Here is an 18491-nt window from a genome sequence, read left to right on the forward strand (position 1 = left end):
TTTCGATGCCACAAGATGTTAAGGATTTTTAATTATCTGCCTTTTGCACCAAGATCTGCTTTAGAACACAATCACCACCGACTACCACATGCACTATTCAGATGCACTGCACGATGTAGGCGATTGGTCACAAAAGTGTTTCGAATTTGAAATCCGATAATTCTAATATTTTGACATAACATGTTGTTCTTGCTCATAAAATATTACATTTGAACAACATTTTAAGTTTCGAAACATTTTTGTCTATTAGAAATATGTTGATAGTGTTAGCAACCTAACAATTATTAATCCATGGATGGATGTTATGATACAATATATATAGTTCGTGTAGTTTTTAATTCATTGAGATTGTCCAGATGTTTCGTAATGTGGTAGCTATAATTCATCTAGCTGACAATCTTTTTTTTTTTTGAAATTGTGGATGTTAGGTGTTCTTGTATCACTGTTGAGGATCTTGACTAAAGCTGTGTAGCCTCAAGATTCTGATGGGTTGAGAAAATGTGTGAACCTTTACTTTGCTGTGGGGACTGTTGTTATGGTGATATGTGATGTGTCCTATAACGTAGCACATACACTTCCGGTGATAAAGTTCCGTGAAGAGCGCAAGGCTCAAGCACTACTCAAAGAGAGTCAAGAGAACGGTTCTTTGACTGGACTGGAGGAAAACGCTCTGGCAGATCGTGATGAGGATCAAGTCTCATGGCTTCGGGATCGCTCATATACATTGTGACGTTTCCCTGGTTATATCACTGAGGATGTTCATTCTGAGATTCTTGGAGATTGGTTCCCTGTTCTAGTCATTGCAGGCTTCAACGTGTTTGACTTGGTTGGAAAGTCTTTGACTGCTGTTTTCATGCTTGTGGATGAGAAAACCGCTGTTGGTGGTTGCATTGCGAGGCTGTTATGTTACCCTCTCTTTTGGGTCTGCTTGCATGGTCCGATGTTTCTTAGGACAGAGATTCCTGTAGCTATATTGAGATGCTTGTTGGGACTCACTGACGTTAGTGTGTTGTTTTTGGTTCTTGGTCTGGCCTCCGGGTCAATGTAACTGTGTTGGCTTGGTTTTGACTTTTGGGTTATCTGATTCTACCAAAGCTTGTTTGTTATCTGTACTTGTATATTCTCTGAGCTTCAACCAACTAAGCTTCGTTGATTTGTGAATCGTTTGTTTGTACTTCACTAAAACTCTTTTCTATACATTTGTTACACTATGATCACAATAGACTTGAAGCGGAAAAGAAACAACGTAGGTTCAGTGATCTTCGTATAGCTAATAAGTTTGGATCGGGTTAGATCTCGCTTTTTAGATCCACCACAAGCCTAATTCGGCCCATTCTGCGAACCAACGCGTAACTGGGTTGTAAATATTCATAACAAAGCTGCTTTCTCCTTAAATTAGTTTTAGAAACAAACCTGTTAGCATCTGGTTCAACCGGGAATTGGTAACCGGTTAGCCATCTGGCCTTCTCGTATTTGAGTCTCTTTTATACAAGGCTTACATATGTACTTAGAAAGATATTTTTGGAGAAATCTGAGTGAATTGATGAGCTGATGAAACTGAGTGAGATTCACATGAGAATTGGCATTTAATCTTTTGATTATTTCAACCAACCAGAAACAAGATTTTTAACACATATAGTAGATAGATCCAAACTGAATTAAGTGAAAACTGCATATGACAATGCACAGAAACTCTATTGACGTTGGATTTGATCTCACAACACTTATTGCATATGTAGCCCCCAGGCCACAGAGATATTTTTACAGAACTTTATTTTCATAATAACAGCAATAATGGATTTGGAGTAAGTTAGTTGAAACAGGTAGACTTCAATGGAGAGAGAGAGAGAGAGACATGGACTCACTGCTCTCACTGATCACAAGGATGAGGTCAAACTCCTTTACTCTCTCTGAAACGTTGTCATAATATCTTTGACAAAACCGTGAACTTGTCAATACGTATTCATATTAACCAACACAAGAAGACGTTACTTGTGTTCCTTGTGATTCCAAAACAATAAACCTCGTTTCTGGTTTTGAGTCCCACTTCACTACAGGCTCCTCGTTTGGCTACGCACAATAATACATGATACTCACATCTAGTAAATAAAAACACGTGATGCATGTAAAGACATTCAAACCAACAATCCTTCTATAGTCCGGAATTTAAGGGAAACAAACAAATACAAACATATCAAATAGTTCAGTTGGTAACTGAAAGTGATGGATTGTTCCATTATAATGATACTAGATGAACCAATTAATTTTTAAATATAATTATTATTAGACAAATATACGCTTGGGGATCCGAAAATTAAATAAAAAATTTATCTGATATGTTTAAATATTAGTTGGGTGACATTTGTCTGCTTTTTATGTACTATAAAGAAACCCGAAATAAAGAGAAAGTAACAAAAAAAAAAGCAAATGGTGGAAGTCAAAAGAAAAAAGAAAAGAAAAGCAAAGCATTGAGTGTCCTTTATAAGTTTGTTAAAAATATGAAAAATATGTCAAAGTTAATAAAGAGTAGGTATTTCAACAAATGATGATGCAAAACCATTATTTGCTTCGATGATTGGGGAGAAAATTAAGTAGATCCACATGCTGATTTATCTTCGACAGTTTTGTTTACGTTGGAAGTTTGGTGTGTTTTGTTTCTCCGGGATTTCATGTATTAAAGACAAGCTGTTGTATATTTGGAAATTATGGACTTTTGGCATATAGTTTACACAAATTCGGAGCCAGCTATTGATAATACGTTAGATGGACTTACACAAATTTGAAACCAGCTATCGGAAAAACTGTTTGTTAACGCGTTAATTCCTAATTAGAGTAAGACAACAGAGTATTATCTATCCAGTGGAAAATAACCAAATCTGTACGTAATTAATTGATGTTAAAAAGGTTGAATAGACGGATGTGAACGATGTTATTGAAATGCGAAGGTCATGATCTAAACACAACAAAAAATCTGAAAGATTATTAGTTATACGTGATCACAATGCTTTTTAGCACCGACGAGAGCCTATGAAAAACGTTTTAGAACTGAACATAACTTTGTATTCTTTGTAGTCTCGCTAGTTTGCTACCATTTAAAAACAGATATTGTCAAAATCAACTAAATTATATTATAAATTTTGAACTTAAAACTAATTTACAAGTATAAATGTAATGTCGGCTGTCGGCTCCCCTATCACGGATTCAGTAATGCAAGTACTCAAACAAATTAATCTCACGAGCCAAGTTATAAATGTAATGTCGGCTCCCGAAAACTCCCAACAAAATAAAAACAAACACGTAAAAAGTTCATATAAACAATGTTCTCAGCAGCCAAAGCGCCAAGTGTGTTACCCTCATTACGCATCTGTCCCATTGTAATATAGGCAGCTCGTGACTCTCTCCTTTTCTCCATCTCCTTTTATTTTCATAGTATTTTAAACCAAAATGTTCTAAACAAAATTGGGTGGCACATAGAGTCCACCTCATCTTTCTACACGCCTACATCCAAAGGACATATAACTCAGCACATGTATTGAAACACCATCGCTGTCTCCATCTTCTTTTATTATGTTTTCTTTCATCATATTATTCAAATCTATATAACGACCTCTTATAATATACACATGATAAATCCATATGATATCATAACCCCTTCATTTATAGATAAAATAAATATTCAATCAGCCAATCCAACCAACCACCTATAATAATCATCATAAATAGCGTCAACAAACATTCACTAAATATCTTAAATATTATTCGTGCCGCCACAAACAAATCAGTAACAAGTCTTTACTGTTACTGAAAAGGCTTAGGAAAACATATAACAATAGTAGAAAATTAACATTCCTCTATTCAAATCTCGGCGATAAGATAATATTCATATTTAATACTTGAAAAAAAAAAGCATGATAGATCCAGACCGGACCCGGTTTTAATCCGCGATAGCCCAGTTCATGTCGTTCTCAAATATCCAGTGACAAACCTCGATCAGACCCGGTTTCGACCCGAGAGCTAAGAAAGCTCCATGCTTCGGACCCCACGATGACGTGTCCATGTGACAGATGGCGATCCCGTGGTTGATCTTGGTCTTACTCTTCAAGTCTAGAAGATCCGCTTCGTAGACCCGAACCTTAGGAACGGAGTGGCAGTAATACATTAGATACGGGTACAAACTCTGGTGACACGACACAGCTTTCGTCACTTTCCCGCCGTTGATCCCGTTGACTTTCCCGATCATCACCTTCTGCTTCGACCCCGCCACATTCTCCGTCGTCCGCAGCACCACGCTCCGACCAAGCACCGAAGTAGCGAAATCAATCATATCCTCCGCGGAACCAACGCACCGCTTCGTCTCTCCAACACTCGGCGACCTCTCGCATTCCGTCACCGCGTCGGAGATGATCTTCTCCATCGTGGAGTTCTCTCCGGCGTGGAAGATCTTGTTGATCTCGGCGAGCTTGGAGGTGGAGAAGGGGAGCTTCGAGATGATGCTCCGGGGCAAAAACGACCTTTTAGGCATTTTATCCTTAATGTCAGGCATGGGAATCACTGTGCCTTCTTTAAGCGACGCTTCTCTGAAGAATTTGCCCGGTTCGATCCACTTATTCACGGTTTTGCCATCGCCGAGGGTTGCTGACGTGGAGGAGACGTTGTACTTCGCGAAACCGACGCCGTTTTTGGCGTAGTCTTTGAAGGTAGAGTTGGGCGTGTACGTTTTGAAGCTGATCTTGTGTCCTTCGGCTCCTTTCCCATAACCGGTGAATGTCTCCGAACCGGGATTGAATGACTGACCGTAATTATTGAATTTAGCCGTACCGGAGTTTGAGTCTTTAGCGTAGGAGGAGAAGGAATCGTCTCCGACGTTGGATTTGTCTCTGTAGTTCGCGAACGTGTCGGAGGCGGCGTTACCGGAGGCGCCATAGTTCTTGAAGTTGTTCTGCGGGACGTTCCCGTCGCTGCCGTAGCTCGTGAAGGAGTCGTTGGCGGCGTTTCCTTTCTCGCCGTAGTTCGAGAAGCCGGAGCCGATTACGTTGGCGGAGACGCCGTAGGATGCGAACTCGTTCGGCACTCCGTTCCCGTTCTTGCCGTAGCTCGTGAACGACTGGCCGTCCCCGGCGTTGGCCTCGTGAGTGTAGGTTTTGAACGACTGAGCCTTTCCGTTGCCGCCGTCGGAGTACGCCGTGAATCGGCTCGTCGGGTTGTTGACGCCGTTTTGGTAGTTGGTGAATTCTCCGGTGCCGCCGGTTCCGAAGGTTCCGTAGGAGTTGAAGTTTTCCTCCACGACGTTGCTGCTGTCGCCGTAGACGGTGAACTTATCGTCGTGACCGGCGGCGTTGCGGCTGTATCTCCGGAACGAATCGGTGACGACGTTGCCGTCTTTGGAATAGGTTTTGAACGAGTCGGTGCCGCCGGCGGCGGCATTGCCGTAGTTGGTGAAGTTCTTCTGGTCGTAGACGGAGAACTTGACGTCGGCGTTGTGCTGCTCGAGGCTCGGGGATAAATCCGGGAAGCAGAAGAGGTTCGCGGCGGAGCAGAAGTCCGGGAGACGAGTCGGGAGCGAGTTCTGGGCGGCGAGTTTGGCGAAAGTGGCGGACTCGACGGCGTTAAGCGGTGAAGCCTTGGAGATGAGAAACTCCGATCTGATGGATGATTTGTCGCTGCGGATCTCTTTGTTCCAGTAACGGACAAGAGATGCTTTGGGAGTGAATGGATTCTCCTGCGCCGAGTAACCGCCGCCGATTAACCGTCCTCCGACGAAAGCAACCTAACACGCATTGATTCAACAACAAGATCAAACCAAAACCAGTAACCGCTAATTCATCATCAATCGACTATATAACAATAACTGATAATCAGACAAATCAAAATGAAAAAGACAGAGCCATCGAATCACATTCTAGAAACAGCAGTTACGAGATTCAAAGAGTTTTGCTTGCTTACATTGAAGAGACAGAACAAGAACGATTGGAGAAGAAGCAACGGTTTGAGCATTGTTTGGTTCTTAGTGAGAGAAGAAGAAGATATGGAGCAGAGAAGAGATTGGTGGGCTTGTTGGTTTTTAGAGCAGATTGTGTAGTATATATATAGAGAGAAGCCAAAAAAGCCTACACCCATTATATTTTCTTGACAACCACCAAAAACTTACACATTTAAATTCAAAATATATTAACTTCATTTATTTACTAGTTACATTAATTGTGTATAGTTGTATGATCTTAGTATAAATAAATAAATAATGACATTAGATTGGAAGAAAATAAATTGACTAAATTAGATAGGATAATGGGGGGAGGGGGGGGAATAAAGTATGAATTAAAAAAAATGAAAGAGTGGAGTTAAAAAAGGACAGCAGAAAGAGAGTGACAAGAGTAGATTTTAGAAGCAGGAAAAGAACAAATGAAGTGGGACTTTTCTTTTTTGCAAAATATTGGTTTGGTAACGCGTTTTCATAACCGGTTTTCGTTTTTCTACCCATAATCTAATTTAGCGGTTATTGATAAGTTTTTTTGCTTTTAACAGTCCGAAACAAAAAGAGCAATGAAAGCTTGCAGTGTATGCTATTTATAGGGATCCTTTTGAAGTAAGAAAACCAAAGTCAATGGAGTTCAAGAAGTTGTCTAATTAATGGGAGTTTTTATTATGTGAGAATGAAAATTAAACGTCTTCTTCCCTAAAACTTAACTATACTGATGTATGGAATCCAATGAACAGACCATATGAATGCATGCATTAATGTTAATTCAGTGCAGTTGTCAATAGTCAAAAGTTTATTTACATTTACAGTAGTCTGTTCCCAATTATCATTGACCAAAAAAAGGCTACAACAATTGGTGACCAGCCACTACAAAGGCTAGAGTGAATCTATGTGAGTGTATAACTTATGACCAACAACTATTAAAAGGACTATCCAGTAAAATCCATTTATAGTAACTTTTTGTGTAATAGACGTTGGTTGTCTGATAATGAATGCTTGATCATGGGTGGTTTGAATAAAAAGTAGGTCGGCCATAATGCTTTCAAGTTAAAACATTCAAAAAATTACGATGACTTGAAAGTTCTTTTCGGTTTGATCAGTAACCGGAAGCAGGGTTCGGTTCCAATTTTTTTAAAAAAGCAAACAATTTTTATCCGACATTACGCCACGCGTCATGAACTAAATGGTTGTAACTAGACGCGGTTTTCGCCACCAGCCAAAACATAAGGGTACGTGTTGATGTAATAAGTGGAAAGAACTGAGTAAGATTCGTTAATAGTGAACCCAAAATTCGTTATTAAATGAATTATAAAAGATTAGATAAACAAAAATTCGTCATTTTAGCATTTTCTCGATCTATGTCTGATTGCACCAGGAAATAGACAAAGCTCGTGAGAGTGGCAAATCAGTAGTACAGTTGAAGACGATGGGGGTAGTTTGGGTATTCAAGTTCGATAAGTTCACGTTCTTTGAATAATTTGTTTGGGTAGTGTTTTTTTTTTTTCAATTGTTGTTACGTCGTAGAAGTCTTTTTATCCAATACTGAAAGCTACCAAACCGTAGAAGATAAAGTAATGTGATAAACCAATGATATCTATTAGGGTAAAAACCATAAAACCATATTGTTGTTTATTTGAAAGGCCGTTTGGTAAATATTTTACGCCATGCGGTATATCGCTATTAGACCATCTCCGATGGTTTACTATATTTTTCACTTCAAAATAGAGTAATTTTATAATAGAATTTAATTCTACTCCAATGGTATTTTATTTTAGAGTGAAAAATAGAGTGATGAACAAAAAATAAATAAATTACTCTATATTTGACGTAAACCTATTTTTTATTCTATTATAGAGTACCATTGGAGCATTTTTACTCCAAACTTTATTTTAGAGTGAAAAATAGAGTAGTGTTGGAGATGCTCTTGTGTCTTTAAAACACATTGTTTTGATAAACCACATGCGATAAAACACATGATTAATTATAGAGTTCCTTAATTATATACTAAAATATCACCGTATACATAAAACAATGATCTCCCTGTTTCATTACATTGCAAATGAATCATGTTCCATTTGTTACTGTGTAACGCGTTGTCTCCAAAAATAGGAGGGTTTGATAATTGGTAGTATTTTCTTTGGATTTAAATAGATAGCCTCAACACTTTTCTGAGTGTCAACCAGGCGCCAGGCCACTTATATACACTATAGCCCTAATATACACAAGTGACCCATAAGTGGGTTGATTTATGCAATTCCATATACGTATATATATATATATCTTATGTGTGTAGTGTGTATGCATGACGTGATGATGACATGTACATTCTTTTGGAAGTGCAAGTTTGCAGCGGCATTGACATGCATGTAAGTTTTGTCACATTGTTCAAAAGGCAATGGATATGGTTTTTAGCTATCGTATCTTATTGTAAGCGATGCCAAAATATATTAATTTCACCCAATGCCCGACACTACAATCCGTTAGTATATTTGATCATTTGCATATATAACGACAAATTAATATGTTAGGGTGAACTAAACACTTGTATTAGTGGATATTCCCAGGAAACAATGTTCAGAAACTCTTTCTTCAAAAGTTATTTTTTTATGAAGTAAAATTGGGATGCATGATGTTGTTAGAATATATCTATATATTTACAAATGACTTGCATTCGGTATTTATTTTTTAAGGTTTATTTATCTGCTTTGGTTTTTGGTTCTGAAAATATAACCTATAAGGTCTTAATTATAATAAAATAATCAAAATTTACTGACCGTATGAATTGTTTATAGATATACAGGAGCTGCACATCTGCTTCTGTTATATCAGTATTTTACTGATTTCTATTAAAATCACCATTTAAAAAAAATATCACTATTGCATCATTTTTGTTTTTGAAACTACCATTGCATCATTTTTGCGGAGTTAACATTGTTTGACAGATGAAAAGGTCATTATACATTCATAAATCCCCTTTTGAAATTGCGATGGAGGAGTGCATGAAGTTTTGTCCCCTTCAATTAAATGCACGTTTCTCAGCTGTTTCTTATATGTTGATTTAGTTGTCACATCTCATAAAATGGTAAGGTTTAGTATTATACGTTTAAATATATATTAATACAAAACTATAATAAGCCTGGGAGAAATACTATCACAAAGTCTAGTTAGTAGTGCCAAGAGCACGCCTTCTTCAAATTAGATTACTATACCGTGCAATATTTTACTTACGCATTGAAATATTTATCAATCATGGAATTGGATTGTGCATTTTAATCGTAATTGCAAGGTAAGTACAATACAATCAATTCATAATTAGATTTAGTATTTTACCATACTTGTTTAGTAATAGGAGTAGTAACTATTATGAGAATCCTTTACATGGATTAACTATTATGAGAATCCTTAACATGGATTACCCAAAAAACTAGTATATTATGAGAATGTTAAAATACAAACCGCGTGACTTTGTGGTCAGTGGTCACTGTCTTGATGTATTGTCTGATTTTATCTACGTTCCTTTTGCTTTATTTTCAGTCTGGATAAAAGTTCCATTACAACACGAAATCGTAAATCTACAATAAGAAAATAAAAGCAGTTAAAAAAAAACTCCTCTAAAACCGCTTTTACATTTTTTGAGGACTGATAAGTTTGTGTAGATGATCTGATGATATACATTGTCGTTAGAATTTCTTTAGATATCCAACATAATACCATGGTTCTCTTTTTTTTTTTTGCACCAAATAATTATATTAAAAATTAAAAGTTCTATACACTTAGACGATTACACTCAGATAGTCTCAACGGGAAAACGATACTAACAACAAGATATGTGATATTAAAGTAATATAATTAACAACAAAAAGTTAAGCTGTTTTACAAAAAAAAGTAATATAATTAACCATTATAACATTTGTCTTTTCCTCTCAATAGGAAGCAATTGAGATCATAAATCATTGTTGTGGCCCTTGTGGGTACTGCATATAGAACCTATTTGCATATAGAACCTATTTGCACCTCTTCCCATTTTACTCCATAAATTACTGACAACAAATAATGTATGTAAGCTAAAAAAGGAAAGAAAAAGAAGTATAAAGCATATATATTGGTAGATACTCAATGTCTCAACACAACAACAAAATAAAGTTTTTAGAAAATATTTCAAATGAGAAACTTTTAAGTTTTAATGAAATTTGAATGATACACGTTACCTTCTAAATTGTTTATTTTTAAACATTGCAATTTAACTAAATAGTTGCATTATATTAAATAGTAATATATATTGTTTAGACTTTATTTACGAATGTGCATGCTCTAAGCTACTACTGTTTTTTTTTTTGAAACACAAGCTACTATTTTTTCAACCAACAAAATTGAAGAGCTATGACCTTCTTTTTTTGACAGAATCAAGTGGACTATATATAAGCTATTGTTCCAGGCGAAGACAAAATCGCTTCTGTGTACGTAAGTAAAATTAATTTAAGTTTTGAGACAAAATCTACAATAAGTTTTTTTTGGTCAAATAAAATCTACAATAAGTTACATACCCATTTTTACAGATATACCTGTTCTCAATATACTAAGGAATAGAAGTGGTATATTTGAAACACAAAATTGAATGAGTATATTTTGTAAACTCTACATATTTTGTTTTTTTTTTTATCTTAAACAATTATTTATATTTATATATTTATTAAAGCGGATAGAAAAATCATTTAATTCTTTATAAAATATTTTTTGGTCTTTTTTCTCCTTTTGTGCTATTTGGTAAAAAAAAACTGTTTATTTTGTGGTATATTTGAAAGCATCTCTCATTAAATCATCATTCTCAGATTTCTCGACCTCAGTTTGCCATATACGATACATGTAAACATATATACATCTGTTATCATTGTAATATCATAAATCATAATAGAATTATAGTGTTTTTTTTGAATATAATGTGATTTTTTTTACTACTTTTGTACATCCTATGCAGTGCCAGCCCTTGCACGAAGCAAAAGAAGCATATGCTTGCGGCCTTTTGTTTTATAAATTAATTTCCAGCCACAAAAATCAAATAGTTCTTAATAGTCTGGTGGTAATTTTCCGTCCAAGTATAGTTCAATGATCCGGGATCAAATTTCCTAGAGACCACTTCAGCGTTTTATTTATTAATTTTATGTTTATTTTTGCATAAAAGTGGCCAATTTTTTTCCCTTTGCTTCTAGTCCTTCAATTCCTATGACCTGCTCTGGTCCTATGTGTAACGTTTCAGTTTTAAAGAGTGAAAAGAAACTTTGAAACTCAGAAAAAAAACTAGCACATCCCTTATGCTTGTGATGCAAACCAAAGCTGCATAAAAGGTCGGACATTAGTGGATAATTATTTGACCACAACTCTTTCCATATTTTTTAAACTTGGTGTAGATCAGAGCCCATAAGATTACTATGTTATAAATTTATAATCATATAAATATCGCATTTCGCTTTTATAAAGAAGCACCAACATTTTTTTAAAAACAACATATATTAATACAGTCAGTAAATGAGTCTATAATAAGACAGAACTAGAACTCACTGTTACATTCAACGCTATACGACAGACATACTCTGTCGTGATTCATACGTATATATAGCATACACATGCTAACATGCGAGACCAAGATGCATGTTCGCATCTATGTGCGTGTGCAAGTTGTTTGACGGTCGATAAGAAAATCAATTACCTAATCTAATTAACTATCATAGAGAAATTAGAAACCCACATGACGGGCTTGACCAATAATGCTGATTTAAAACAATACTACTTCATGAAGTTATTTTAATTTATCCTCCATGAGATATGTTTCCAGCAATATTGTACTCCCTCCGTTTTTTTAATATAAATCGTTTTACAGCTATGCACGTAGATTAAGAAAACCATTAATTTTTTATATTTTCTAAACAAAAACATCATTAATTATTTACTTAACCACAATTCAACCAATAGAAAAATATAAGATATATTATCATTGGTCATACAACATTAATTATTAATAAACTTTACATAAAAAACCGAAAACGACATATAATTTGGAACAAAAAAGTTTCTCTAAAACGACTTATAATAAAAAACGGAGGGAGTATTGAATAGTACTGTGCTAGTGTTTATGATTCAGTGCCCTGTTAATGACATGGCTTGGAAAAATTGGTGGTCGAGTGCTCTTCGAGTCCTGCGCATTTGTAGGTAGAATCAATGAACATCCAAATTATAATACTTCACCAAACAGTCAATTTTAAATATAGATACTCACCAAACAGTCATCCGAGATGTTTAAATCAGAGAATGTACGCTACAATTGTATTTTTTTCGTTTTATGTTGTCTAGATGACGACCACTCCTTCATCTCAGGATACTATATAATATATTTCCGTGCATAGTTATGAAAATTTAATATAAAATTTAGGCATGCATCGAAGTCCACGAAATACATAGATACATTCATTGATTACTCATGGTAATTAAACAAAGAACTCATAGGAACTAATTAATATGTATTCTTTTGAAATCGTTAATTTTCGTGAAGGTAAAGTGCTCTTTGAGTGAAGATAGTATATCAATATGCACATCCAACTTTATTATACTTCACCAAACAGAGAATTATATATATAGATATTCACCAACCAGTCATCCGAGATGTTTAGATCAGATAGAATGCTTGTACAATTTTATACCATCATTAATTGTTGTGTTGATGATGATCACTTTTTCAATTCAGTATACTGTCTATATGTATCCAATCATAGTTATGGAAGGATTAATATTACTAAATTTAGGTAGGCATCGAAGTCCATGAAAACACACATAGATAAATTCATATTTGATTATTACAGATATACAAATAACTCATCCGAATTAATTAATACGTACTGTCTTTACAACTTTTTTTTTTTTGAATATTTCTAATTTTCTATCGTGTTTCAAGTACATTTGCAAAAAAAAAAATTGTATGCGATAGACTTCATTTCATACAATAAAACAACAGTTGTCTTTGAATTTTTCCATTAAAAAGTGAAATGATATTTTTCTGTTAAGAAGCAAGAATTTAAACGATAGTATTTGATTTTATAAGAATTAAATAAATAGTTATTTCTAATGACTTAATTTCTTAAACTAGCATTGAGTAGTGTTTAAAAAGAAAAACTGACATTGGGTTATTGTTTATATTGATTGCCTTTTTCTTACTATTTCTATAAAGTACGTAAATGAAAAAGAACATAATCATTCATTATGATTAAAGTAATGTCCCCAAGCAAATTAACAAATGCTACAGAGAGAACCATGTGTTGCAGCTATCGATCATGTGAGAACAGTGTATTATATATCGGCGTGTAGGTTATTTGTGGACCAAATGTGCATAATGCGACGAAAGAACTGTATAGTTTTACTTTTAAAATAGTAAGCAACTTGTTAAGATCGATTAATAATGATATGTGATTGTATTATTAATCATTCTTTTTCACAAAAGATTCCTGTAAATAATGACATAATCTTAGTTTCATTTGGCATTACGCTATTATTGTTGAGTATTGCCATTTCTTGCAGAGACGTATCTCACTGTAGTATTGCTTTATGTTTTCAAACTTATACACATAAAACAGAGGTAGAAAGTCACGCCATCCAGGGTATTATGTCTCCCGTACACATGTTCTAAATTTTGGAATCTTCCATCATTGTTTTACAAAAAAGCACAACTCCATCCGCATGTCCGTTTCATAAATATAAAAATTTAAATAAAATTTTGCTTCAAAAATGAATTCTAAAATTTATGTATTTTTATTACTTAAATAATGTAACTGTGAACTAAAAATTGACATATTGAATTATTATAATTTAAAAATAATTGAAAATTGTAAACCACATAAAATGATGTATTTATAGTATAAATTAGTTTAATTTATTCTTTGAATATATATATCAATTTAATATAATTGTTAATTTGAAATTCAGGGAGTATTTGTTTACGTAATCATATAATTATATAACACATGTGATTTGTTCTCTTCTATGAATCATTAGTGTCATTAGTGATGGAAGTGTGTGAGATTTTTTTGAAGAAAGGGTTTTCAATGGAAGTGTGTGAGATATTCAGTGGTTTCTGGAATATCGGGAAACTGAAGTTTGGATGTGTTGATTTCGAAGGAAATACAAAAAAAAAAAAACAGAATGTAAATACTCCAAAGATGAAAATAAAAGCTTATAGAACGAACACCAAAGATGAAAATAAAAGCTTATTACTCTTAAGTTCATTATTTATATTTCTCAAAAAAGAAGTTCACTATTTATTTCTTAGTTAGTTTTAAAAACTGTTGTTACAAAAAAGGTTAGTTTTTAACACTGTTACGATAAATTGAACCTCATCGGCCAAGATAAAGAACAAGATGAAAAAAGTTACTGAATCAATATATTCTACAAATGAGTTAATAATTGATATATATTCAAAGAATAAATTAAACTAATTTTATCGTGTTCATGTTTTATCTGTACGTTATTTTTATAAGTAACATGTTTGTTATGTTTGTTGTAATTTATGTCTAAAATATAATAGAATAGTATGAAAAAAGGGAGTATAATTATACAATCTTGATTAGTAACCAAAACAAATCTTGATTAGTTACGAAGCACACTAGAACCTTGACTATAAAATATCACATGTGATCCAACTATTTATTAATTCACTAGAAAGTAGCAACACACCTCCAGCTCGTCATAAAATCCATTTATATATTATAAGAAAAAGTAAATTTACTTTCTTTTTATCCTCCAAAATATAAATTTCAAATGGGATTTCAAAATTTCAAAAATATAAAGGAATCTTTGTAGAGTATTATGGTGTTTTTAATAGATTTTATCTTCATGGAAAAAGAGTATTTCATGAAATATCTCATGTTTATATATATAAAACTACAACTATATTTTTGTACTATCACCACTTATTATCTATGTTTTGCAGTACAATTATATCAATGTGGGGTTGATTTTCCTCGTAGCGGAAAACTGAAAGAGACAAATATTATGAAATGAGATGTAATTTGAAGATGTTCTCTCTTTTTTTTTTAACATTTGAAGATGTTCATAATTATTTATTTCGCAAATAACTTTCAACATTGGCTCTTTTTCACTTGGCATTTAACGGGCTTATTTGAAAAATAATTTTGTTTCTGATCTTAGAACAAAATAGAAATGAGATGTAATATGTCCAAAGATATAACAGGTTTTTATTATGCCTCGCGCATATTCGGTTTTGTTCGTGAGAACTCATTAACAAGATTTCAAATTAAAATTCTGCTAGCAACTATAACTAAAACAACTCAACCTTCCTTAACCAAAGAAAAAAACTCGAATGCTCCTAACTATAAATATAAAAGTCTCTTATATTTTCACCCAAAAAAAGTCTCATACATCATTACAATAAAACATGTATAATGAGTGACTACATGAGATGATGAAGGCCCCCTTCGCAAACGTGGTTTGTCCAAAAGTCTTATAATTATTACGAGTTAAGCTTTTTCTTTTCTTTTTCTGCATCTCCAATTTTACAAGTATGTTCCTGTCTCCTGATAATACCAATAGTTGCTTTTAAAAAGGAAAATCGTGAAATAATCTAATTTTCTCATTGTTAGGTAAAATATCATGAAATAGTTGCTACCGTAATTGATATGCATGTGTATAGCTAGTGTAACGTGCTGCTTGCAAATATGTGAAAAAATACATGCAAAAACATGTACGTACGTATATGACAATGAATAGATGATGTCAAGTCGATGCACCGTATTCATAGTACAAGTGTACAACATCAATGTCGATTGTTTATGTGTCTTGTGATCTTATGTAATGTAAGTATGGGCTTTAATTAATTAACTGGATCTCTCTTCTCCCAATGGCTTATACTTCTTTGTCGCTGTAGGACACTAGCAGTCTAGCACCACCACCAAGCCAATCTTTATTCCCTTGCCACTACATCTGTTATCATGCTTTCTTCTTACAAAGTGTTAATAATAAGAAAATGTGTAACTCATGCAAAAGTTCTTTTTAGTAGTGGAAAATAATGGGCACGCACCTTTATTTTAGTCCGTCTTTGCATAATTGCGAATATATATGTGCATTTTTAAAAGGTAATTTATTCGAATTTTATCTTCTGCTTTGTCGGCAATTTATTTTGAAAGTAACTATTAAATGTTTATATTAATGGTCCCGAAGGAAAAAGAGGTAAGAGAGAAAAATAAATACTGATTAAAATTTTGAATTTTGTACAAGTTATAAAGCAAGCAGAACCCTGAAAAGAACCAAAATACTCCCTCTGTTTTTAAAAGATGCATATTCTATACTTTTCACATATATTAAGAAAACTCATTAAATATTCATTGTTTTTTGTGAATAACAATTTTCCATAACTTTAAACCAATAGAAATTCAATAAACACCATTAATTTTTTTGAAACTTACAATTTTTCATAAAATCATACATTGAAAAAGTAAAAAATGTATCTTTTTAAAACAAATTTTTTTTCCAGAACATACAACTTTTAGGAACGGAGGGAGTATATAACAAGACCTGAATAAAGGCCAGGTTATATTTGACAAAAAAAGGCCAGGTTATACCAAAATAATTATGGGCCGCAACTAGACCTACATTTATAGGCCTTCTCAAGTTTTTTTAAATGTGTAATGAAATTCGGTAGTTTAGTCATAAGAGTCTGATTCCGCCGAAACAAGATCACATTGCAGTGAGAAGAGGGTAAAAGTCTGTTCAATTGTCAAACCAGAACATGGTCCATCACCAATGAACATTTAGAAAAGTTAACGCAATACTTCCTTACTCTCCTGCAACTTTCTGAGGAAGAAACTGTTTTAACCTCGGATGTTCATTCAAATGAAAATCTCCTTTCCCTTCAACATTAGATTAGCTGCCTCGAGGTTCTTAAGGTGGACATGCAAAAGGCACTGTCACATATTTAGACAAATAAAATCAGAAGTCTAGGATCAGAAACCGATAAGATATTGGAAGCAAAGTGACATAAGTCTTACTTGCTCCTTTTCCAAGAAACCAGACTTGCTGCTGCTGTACTACTGAGAAATTAAAGACAGGAACAAACTTAAAGAATCTAATCAGTCAACGGAACAGAAAGAATAAAAAAAAAGGATAGTCAAAACACCTAAAACAAGTTAATGTAATAATTAGAGTGCAACTTAAATTTCAGACAAGGACAGAAGCAGAAAATAAAACCTCAACGCTTGAGAGAGGCTCAAGTTTCAAGACAGGACCTGACCATTCAACCTTCCCCCAAACCTCCGCGAGTCCCTGTCCTTTCTCAATGGAAATCTCAGCAGACCAAAGCTCAATACTCTCAGGAACGTTCCAGAAGATGACAATATTCCCACCAGAGTTACTACTAAGCCTACATATATCAGGATACCTAACCTGACAGGGCAGGAGCGTCAACGGATTAATACTACAAAGGTCTTCTCTCCACGGTCGCTGCAGCTCTTGTTCCAAACCCTTGACTTCTTTCCAATCAAGCTCACCTGGGACTGGGTCACACCACAGTATCCTCCCGCCATCACTACGACAGTATAAACGCTTCCCTATGTAACACCAGTCGTGTCTGTTCCCCGGCTTAGAATCTTCCCTTGGCCCATTGCTCCAAACTACAGGTTTACTTGGCGAGAAGTAAAGGCCAAGATGTTTCACATCTACAACGAAAACCTTCTTCTCCTCCTCAATCACTACACTTCTGTGGATGTTGTGTATCATCCTGGGGACTTTCCAGTCACCCCATGTTTGGGTCTTTACATCGAAAATCTCTGCCCACTTTGACGGATCAGTGCACCCTCCAAGCACGTATATCTTCCCGTCTATTAGACTTGCTTACGCGGAAGCACGAGCCATGTTCATAGACTCAACGCGGCTCCACGTGTGAGACAAACAGTCCAGGAACCAGACGTCAGAGCTGCGTCCGCCGTTAAAGAGACCGCCTATCACGTAGATGCCGTTACCCACCACAACGAAAGAGGATGATGAGTCCGGAGCCTGATAAGCGTCGTTAGGCGGGAGCGGGGACAGCTTACGCTGCGTGGCGTTGAGGATGAACCAGCTTGGGGTTGTGTCGGGGAAGAAGCGCATGCATACGTAGAAGCATGGCTCTGTGGATCTTAAGCCATTGAGCTCAGGGGAAGCTACTACGGAGCGGAAGCTCTTGGAGGCTGTAGCCAAGGCTCCACGGTCGAATCTCGAGACCTGCGATAGGATGGTCAACTCCACATCGTCTGGCAACGACCATAAGCCAGACAACGACGGAGAACCATTCCTCCGTTTATAACCTAATCTTCCTTCCATTGCTTGATTTCCACGACAGTAACTAGGTTTTTTTTCATTAGGGATAAACTATTTATTCTTATAAGAAAAAGTATATAATTTCCAGAACTAATTAGGATAACTAGTAAAAACGTAATTTCTTTTAAAAAAAATTTAATTTACTAATTTATTAGACAAATAT

The 18491-nt window shown here is 34.7% G+C and overlaps 2 protein-coding genes and 1 pseudogene across 2 annotated transcripts; 1 reads left to right on the plus strand and 2 right to left on the minus strand.

Annotated features, from left to right (window-relative positions):
• Window positions 1-535: 535 nt before the first annotated feature.
• LOC103832246 (equilibrative nucleotide transporter 1-like) lies at window positions 536-1048 on the plus strand. The gene is made up of 2 exons (XM_009108221.1): window positions 536-694; window positions 755-1048. Exons 1-2 carry the CDS (start codon window positions 536-538, stop codon window positions 1046-1048), a joined length of 453 nt encoding a protein of 150 aa, XP_009106469.1.
• Window positions 1049-3702: 2654 nt separating this feature from the next.
• LOC103831568 (polygalacturonase 1 beta-like protein 3) lies at window positions 3703-6185 on the minus strand. The gene is made up of 2 exons (XM_009107452.3): window positions 5944-6185; window positions 3703-5767 (listed from the first exon to the last, which is right to left on the minus strand). The coding sequence occupies exons 1-2, from the start codon at window positions 6115-6117 to the stop codon at window positions 3935-3937; spliced, it is 2007 nt and encodes a 668-aa protein (XP_009105700.2). The 5' UTR covers window positions 6118-6185; the 3' UTR covers window positions 3703-3934.
• Window positions 5585-18395, minus strand: LOC103831569 (annotated as a pseudogene).
• Window positions 18396-18491: the final 96 nt, after the last annotated feature.

The sequence above is a fragment of the Brassica rapa genome, chromosome A07 (genome assembly GCF_000309985.2).
Source record: "Brassica rapa cultivar Chiifu-401-42 chromosome A07, CAAS_Brap_v3.01, whole genome shotgun sequence".
Taxonomy (NCBI): Eukaryota; Viridiplantae; Streptophyta; class Magnoliopsida; order Brassicales; family Brassicaceae; genus Brassica; species Brassica rapa.